At 37.7% G+C, this 8,065-nt stretch overlaps 1 protein-coding gene across 3 annotated transcripts in view; it reads left to right on the forward strand.

Moving 5' to 3' along the window:
• Positions 1–7,401, forward strand: part of RBBP6 (RB binding protein 6, ubiquitin ligase) — a gene marked incomplete at its 5' end in the record, with an annotated part of 31,796 nt that extends 24,395 nt beyond the window's left edge. For 2 of the 3 annotated variants that reach the window (XM_079718604.1, XM_079718605.1), the window contains 4 exons: positions 1,746–2,108; positions 2,397–2,498; positions 3,335–5,092; positions 5,397–7,401. In XM_079718604.1, coding sequence (XP_079574730.1) covers positions 1,746–2,108; positions 2,397–2,498; positions 3,335–5,092; positions 5,397–6,975 — 3,802 coding nt within the window. In that variant the 3' untranslated portion in view covers positions 6,976–7,401. The remainder of the gene's footprint in view (positions 1–1,745; positions 2,109–2,396; positions 2,499–3,334; positions 5,093–5,396) is intronic. The other variant, XM_079718606.1, reaches the window with a different exon arrangement.
• Positions 7,402–8,065: the final 664 nt, after the last annotated feature.

The following is an 8,065-nucleotide window of genomic DNA, read 5'->3' on the forward strand; positions in this document are numbered from 1 at the left end:
AACGAGCAGGGGCTACTCTTCGTTGCCATACGCAGTCTTCTCATTGCTGTGGCTTCTCTTGTTGCGGAGCATGGGCTCTAGGCACATGGCATCAGTAGTTGTGGCACGCGGGCTCAGTAGTTGTGGCACATGGGCTCTAGAGCACAGGCTCAGTAGTTGTGGCGCACGGGCTTAGTTGCTCCACGACCTGTGGGATCTTCCCGGACCAGGGCTTGAATCCATGTCCCCTGCATTGGCAGGCGGATTCTTAACCAGTGCACCACCAGGGAAGTCCCTACATTTAGTGTTTTAAATGTTGGTTTTTCAAGGCTACATCTTTACTACTCCTTCCCAAGGACTACTTTCTCCCTGTCAGCACCCAGCAGAATACTGGCTTACATTTACTCTGTTGAGTGTAGAGGGCGGTCAGTAAGGCCCAGACAAACTAAGGTGTTGATTTAATTTAAGATGGATGTTGACCAGCTCAGCTCCCAAATGCAAAGAAGACTTGCATTTATTTCTCCCCTAGACTCAGTTATCCCCATCTTCTACCATGTTCTCTTCCAAAAGGATAGACAGAATATTGTTGGGGCCCTTTGCCCAGAAGATGCACAAGCAGTGTTAATCTAAGAAGTAAGCCATATAGTTCTTACTATCTAGGTCATACTTAAGGGTATCTTCTAGTGCTCCAAAGAGAATTGCTAAGCTTATGAAAGATAACTACTATTTTGTTGCTAGATCACATATTTAAAAAGAAGGTAATATTTACTAAATCAGACTCTGAAAAGAGGCCTGAAATCTAAATCCCAGCTGCTGCTATTGTATACCAGTTACCTATTACCTATAATTTAAAAATCCTTTTAGCTTAACAGAAATAAGCCCACTTTTTTAAAGAAGCCACTGTTTCTTTGATGAGGCAGAATTTAGAAACTTTGGCCAGCACTGTTAATTTTAACCTAACCCTTTGAGAGAAAAAGTGAGATTTTCAGTTGTTAATTACAAATGTTAAAACTAGTATTCTAGTTTGTTTGTTTTTAATAAATTTGTTTGTTTTTGGCTGTGTTGGGTCTTTGTTGCTGCACGTGGGCTTTCTCTAGTTGAGGCGAGCAGGGGCCACTCTTCGTTGCGGTGCACAGGCTTCTTCTTGCGGTGGCTTCTCTTGTTGCAAAGCACGGGCTCTAGGCGCATGGGCTTCAGTAGTTGTGGCGCACAGGCTTAGTCGCTCCACAACATGTGGGATCTTGCCAGACCAGCAATCAAACCCATGTCCCCTGCACTGGCAGGTGGATTCTTAACCACCATGCCAGCAGGGAAGTCCCATGTTTATTCTACTTTGAAGGGTCTTATTTCCTCAAAAAGATTATAGGAAGTGGGTTTTCTTCATTTAAACTTTTGGTCTTGGAAGGCATTTTGGGGAGAAATAGGTCACAAAGACATTAACCTGTCAGTTCCTTTAAATGACAGATTAGGAAGTAATGAAATCATTGTGGAGTGATATTTGGACTTCACAAAAGAGAACTTTTAAGTATGGCATCTCCATATAAAGAAGGCCTAGTAAACTTATCTCAGTCCCTAACTGGCCTTAAAAGTTGTTTTTAACATATAAATGATGTTACTTTTACATATAAACAATATCAGTGTCCCTGTGCTTATTTGAATGGTTGATTCTTTTCCATTGTTTGTGGATTGAATAGAAAAGATTTTGAGTAGAAAAGATAAGATTACTTGTTTCAGATGCTTTAATATCTTGGAATTTATTTTTCCAGAAGTATAAACCGTGGACGACACCACAGCGAAAGATCACAGAGAACTCAAGGCCCATCACTACCAGCAACTCCAGTTTTTGTACCTGTCCCACCCCCTCCCTTGTATCCTCCTCCTCCCCACACACTTCCTCTCCCTCCAGGTGTTCCTCCTCCACAGTTTTCTCCTCAGTTTCCTCCTGGCCAGCCACCACCTGCTGGGTATAGTGTTCCCCCTCCAGGGTTTCCTCCAGCTCCGGCCAATTTATCAACACCTTGGGTATCATCAGGAGTACAGACAGCTCATTCAAATACCATCCCAACAACACAAGCACCACCTTTGTCCAGGGAAGAATTCTATAGAGAGCAACGACGACTAAAAGAAGAGTAAGTGTTTGAATTTGAAATTACTCTACACTTTCATTTTCTGATGTAACGTTAAATAGGTATCTTTGGAAGCATTTTCCAGTGTTTCCAGTTAGTATAAGAAAAATCACCTAAAAATTAAACCAAGCCATACAAGCAACTTCCTCAGGGATTCCTAGTTATTTATAGTTTTAAAGTGGAAAACTAATGGCAATTTCATTCATGTCATTCATGATCTAATTACATTTGTCTTGTTAGTTTTCTTAAATGGTTTTTGTTAACTTTCGCTCTTTAACTTTATTTTACTAGGGAAAAGAAAAAGTCCAAGCTAGATGAGTTTACAAATGATTTTGCTAAGGAATTGATGGAATACAAAAAGATTCAAAAGGAGCGTAGGCGCTCATTTTCCAGGTTAGTGTTTTGCAAGCCTTCACAACAGAATTACAAATGGGACTTTGAATATCCAGGGATTAGCTATGGATATAAATAACATTGCAGTGATGGAATTTTTCTGATTCGGTCTAGGTTTATAAAAATGGAAATGTAGCTTATTTCCCAATACCTGTTTATTGAAATATCTCACTGTAAATTCTATTGTGTAGAACTAGCAGTTATGGGGATTAAATTACCCTTGTCCCTTGAAGTTATTTATAGTGTGAAATAATTGGGAAATGTTTGTGGAAGGAAAGAAATAGTGGACTAGCCAAAGATTACATTTCTGAGAACCCTTTTACCTAAGGCTACAGCTTTCTGCTGGAACATTAACCTGTGTGATTATGAACTAACAGTAGAATACAAGTTGCTTTATTGATAGAAAAACTGAATTATAAATATTCCCAGGAAGTTTGTTTAAAAGACTTATTTTTTATGCTTGAGATGTTCCTTTTAAAGCTAGACTATTGGCCAACGTAGGACAAAAAAAGTTACTCCTACTTAATAATCAGATAGGAACTAATGTTTAAATTTAATTGGCATTTTATTTAATGTTAGGTCATATAACTCCAGTACATTAATGCACTTCACTCTAATTATTAAGATTTCACTCTTGTTTTATAACAAGTGATTGCTCTGATCTTTGTGTACTTTATTCCATTCCAGTAGAGGTCACTGTGCCTCTTTAATCATCTAAGATGAAATGATATAAAGAAATAATGAACCGTGAGGAGAACATACTGAAATCTGAGAGTCTGTATTTTATTTTGTATATATTTCTCAACTATCAACTATTGTTTTATTTTTGCTTTTAGGTCCAAATCTCCCTATAGTGGTTCATCCTATTCAAGAAGTTCATATACTTATTCTAAATCAAGATCTGGTTCAACACGATCACGTTCTTATTCTCGATCGTTTAGCCGCTCACATTCTCGTTCCTATTCACGATCACCTCCATACCCCAGAAGAGGCAGAGGAAAGAGTCGAAATTACCGTTCACGGTCTAGATCGCACGGGTATCATCGATCTAGGTCAAGGTCACCCCCATATAGACGGTATCATTCACGATCAAGATCTCCTCAAGCATTTAGGGGACAATCTCCTAATAAACGTAATGTACCTCAAGGAGAAACAGAACGTGAATATTTTAACAGGTACAGAGAAGTTCCACCACCTTATGACATGAAAGCTTATTACGGGAGGAGTGTTGACTTCAGAGACCCATTTGAAAAAGAACGTTATCGAGAATGGGAGAGAAAATATAGAGAGTGGTATGAAAAATATTATAAAGGCTATGCTGCTGGAGCACAGCCTAGACCATCAGCAAATAGAGAGAACTTTTCTCCAGAGAGATTTTTACCACTTAACATCAGGAATTCTCCCTTCACAAGAGGCCGCAGAGAGGAGTACTCTGGTGGACAGAGTCATAGAAGTCGAAACATAGGTGGCAACTATCCAGAAAAGCTTTCATCAAGAGACAGTCACAATCAGAAGGATAATACAAAGTCAAAAGAGAAGGAGAGTGAAAATGCTCCAGGAGATGGTAAAGGAAATAAACATAAGAAACACAGAAAAAGAAGAAAGGGGGAAGAAAGTGAAGGCTTTCTAAACCCAGAGTTATTAGAAACTTCTAGGAAATCAAGAGAGCCAACAAGTAATGAAGAAAATAAAACAGACTCATTGTTTGTTCTCCCAAGTAGAGATGATGCTACACCTGTTAGAGATGAACCAATGGATGCTGAATCCATTACTTTTAAATCAGTGTCTGAAAAAGACAAGAGAGAAAAAGACAAACCTAAAGCAAAAGGTGACAAGACCAAACGGAAAAATGATGGATCTGCTGTGTCCAAAAAAGAAACTGTTGCAAAACCTGCTAAAGGACCTCAAGAAAAACTAGATGGAGAGCGTGAAAAATCTCCTCGATCTGAACCTCCACTTAAAAAAGCCAAAGAGGAGACTCCAAAGACTGACAATGTGAAATCATCATCTTCCTCTCAAAAAGATGAAAAGATCATTGGTACCCCCAGAAAAGCTCACTCTAAGTCAGTAAAGGAACACCAGGAGACAAAACCAGTCAAAGAGGAAAAAGTGAAGAAGGACTACTCCAAAGACATCAAGTCAGAGAAGCTAACTAGTAAGGAAGAAAAGGCCAAGAAGCCTAATGAGAAAAGTAAACCACTTGATAGCAAAGGAGAAAAAAGGAAAAGAAAAACTGAAGAGAAAGGTGGAGATAAAGATTTTGAGTCATCTTCAATGAAAATCTCTAAATTAGAAGTAACTGAAATAGTGAAACCATCACCAAAGCGCAAAACGGAACTTGATATTGAAAAGCTGGATAGGACGCCTGAAAAAGACAAAATTTCATCATCAACTGCTCCAGCCAAAAAAATCAAGCTTAACAGAGAAACTGGTAAAAAAATTGGAAGTACAGAAAATATATCTAATACAAAAGAACCCTCTGAAAAATTGGAGTCAACGTCTGGCAAAGTTAAACAAGAAAAAATCAAAGGAAAGGTCAGGCGAAAAGTGACTGGAACTGAAGGATCCAGCTCAACACTTGTGGATTATACCAGGTATCTGATAATGGGCGGGTGGAAAAAGTGGAATATGTTAATTAAGAATGTATTGATGTTGGGGGGTTAGCTGGTTACTCTTGTCTTTGAAGAAAGGAATTGTTAAAAGATAAGTAGATTTTGGGGGTGAGCCACATTTGTTTTTATACAGTCATACACTTAAATCTTTATATCTCAGAGCAAAATAAGTGGCTTTTGAAAGTTAAAAGGACATTTATCATGTTTAACTTGGTCTTTTTATACTTAACAGTGTTTAATAACTGTAAGTTCTTCATTAATTAAAAAATATTTTATTTCTTTTTAGTACCAGTTCGACTGGAGGCAGTCCTGTGCGGAAATCTGAAGAAAAAACAGATACAAAGCGAACTGTCATTAAAACAATGGAAGAATATAATAATGATAACACAGCTCCTGCTGAAGATGTTATTATTATGATTCAGGTTCCTCAATCCAAATGGGATAAAGATGACTTTGAATCTGAAGAAGAAGATGTTAAATCCACCACACAGCCTATATCAAGTGTAGGAAAACCTGCCAGTGTTATAAAAAATGTTAGCACTAAACCATCAAATGCAGTCAAATATACTGAAAAAGAAAGTGAGTCATCAGAGAAAATTCAGAAACTCACCAAGGAAGTGAGCCATGAAATTACACAGCATGAGGTCAAAAGTTCAAAAAACTCTGCATCTAGTGAAAAAGGGAAAACCAAAGATAGAGATCATTCAGTGTTGGAAAAGGAAAACCCAGAAAAGAGGAAGAACAGCACTCAGCCAGAGAAAGATAGTAATCTGGACCGTCTGAATGAGCAAGGAAATTTTAAAAGTCTGTCTCAATCTTCCAAAGAGACTAGAACTTCTGGCAAAGAAGATAAGCATGATTCCATTCGAGGTTCCTCAAATAAAGACTTCACTCCCAACAGAGACAAAAAAACTGATTATGACAACAGAGAGTATTCAAGTTCCAAACGTAGAGATGAAAGGAATGAATTAAGAAGAAAAGACTCTCCTCCTCGCAGTAAAGACTCTGCAGCTGGACAAAAAACTAAGCCAAGGGAAGAGAGAGATTTGCCTAAAAAAGGAACAGGAGATTCCAAAAAAAGTAACTCTAGTCCCTCAAGAGACAAAAAACCTCATGATCATAAAGCCACTTATGATACTAAACGTTCAAGTGAAGAGACAAAATCTGGAGATAAAAATCCCTGTAAAGATCGTGAGAAACATGTGTTAGAGGCAAAGAACAATAAAGAGTCAAGTGGCAATAAATCACTTTATACACTTAACCCACCAGACCCACAGATTGAGAAAGAGCAAGTTACTGGGCAAATGGATAAGAACACCATCAAGCCTAAACCCCAGTTAAGTCATTCCTCTCGACTGTCCTCTGATTTAACTAGAGAAACTGATGAAGCTGCTTTTGAACCAGATTATAATGAAAGTGACAGTGAAAGCAATGTATCTGTAAAAGAGGAAGAAATTTCAGGGAAAATTTCTAAAGAACTGAAAGATAAAGTAATGGAGAAAGCAAAGGAGAGCCTGGACATAGCAGCAGTCAGCCAGGTAGGTGTAACCAGGAGCCAGAGTCAAAGCAGCCCTAGTGTCAGTCCAAGTAGAAGTCATAGCCCTTCTGGAAGCCAAACCCGAAGCCACAGTAGCAGTGCTAGCTCTGCAGAAAGTCAGGACAGCAAGAAGAAGAAGAAAAAGAAGGAAAAGAAAAAGCACAAGAAACATAAGAAACATAAGAAGCATAAGAAACATGCAGGCACTGAAGTAGAATTGGAAAAAAGCCAAAAACACAAACATAAGAAAAAGAAGTCAAAGAAGAGCAAAGATAAAGAAAAGGAGAAGGAGAAGGATGACCAAAAAGTGAAATCTGTCACCGTGTAAAAGGGCAGATTTTAAAAATTGACTTAATTACTAAGTCATCTGTATTAAATTTTGTTACAATGTAAAGAGATCCAAGCCTTGTAAATAATATGGAAGACCCTGTGCTGCACTTAAAATATTGCTGCTTGATTATTTGATTTTTACATCAGAGCTTTATAACACGAACTTTTGTACAGAATTGTGAGTTGTGACCATGTAACATGAGAGGTTTTGCTAGGGCCTATTATTTTTAACCACCATGAATTAGTTGGGGTGGAGTTTACTGTACTGTGAAATTTTCACATTTGAATTTTTTTAATTGCCTGGCAAAATCTGATATCAGTTCTAAAATATCAGCAGAATGATTCGCTGAATTCATTACAACTCCGTTATGTCACCTTTTGATTACAATAAAAGTTTTCAGTAAACTTTTCAAATGTTGAATACTTGCGTTATTTGAAGGAAAGTGTGTCATGTCTCTTCCCCCTTCCATTTCCATATTTAAAATATCCTTTGAGACTTTAGTATAAGCTGAACTGTATATATAAAATTCTGAAGTAAACATGGAAAATGTACTTCATTAGTGAGCTGGTAATAGGTGGCCAGAAATAAGAAATCATGGTTAATTGGAGATCTGGTTGAATAAATCTGGAAGGGTCTTAAATATAGTAATTAGAAGTTTGGACATGAATTTTAGAGATGAGGAATTTTGATTTGTTTATGGTTATGTATTTTTTTTGAAACCCTGATAAATGAGTATTAAATTCCTTGATAAAGTACTAAATAACACAACAGTCTGTGGCCTACCCAATCTGTCCAGTTAACAGAAGCAAGCAGCAATAGGTCCAGAAGCAGTAGGTAAGGCTACAATGGATTTCCTTAATGGCTCTGGTTTAGGAAGTTTATTGTAAGCAATAAAAAGCTATTGAAAGGATGTCGGGAACTAGGATAAGAATGGTACTTTAGAAACATAGATGTATAAATGGAGATTAAGAAGACAGTGGCTAAAAACAGGAAAAGACCAGTTCTATTGTGAGGTGGTGGTCCTAAAGTACTTTGGCAGGGGGCATTGGACTGTGGTAGTAGAAGAGGAAAGGGTTTACATTAGCAG

The sequence above is a fragment of the Hyperoodon ampullatus genome (genome assembly GCF_949752795.1).
Source record: "Hyperoodon ampullatus genome assembly, chromosome: 14".
In the NCBI taxonomy this organism is placed as follows: domain Eukaryota; kingdom Metazoa; phylum Chordata; class Mammalia; order Artiodactyla; family Ziphiidae; genus Hyperoodon; species Hyperoodon ampullatus.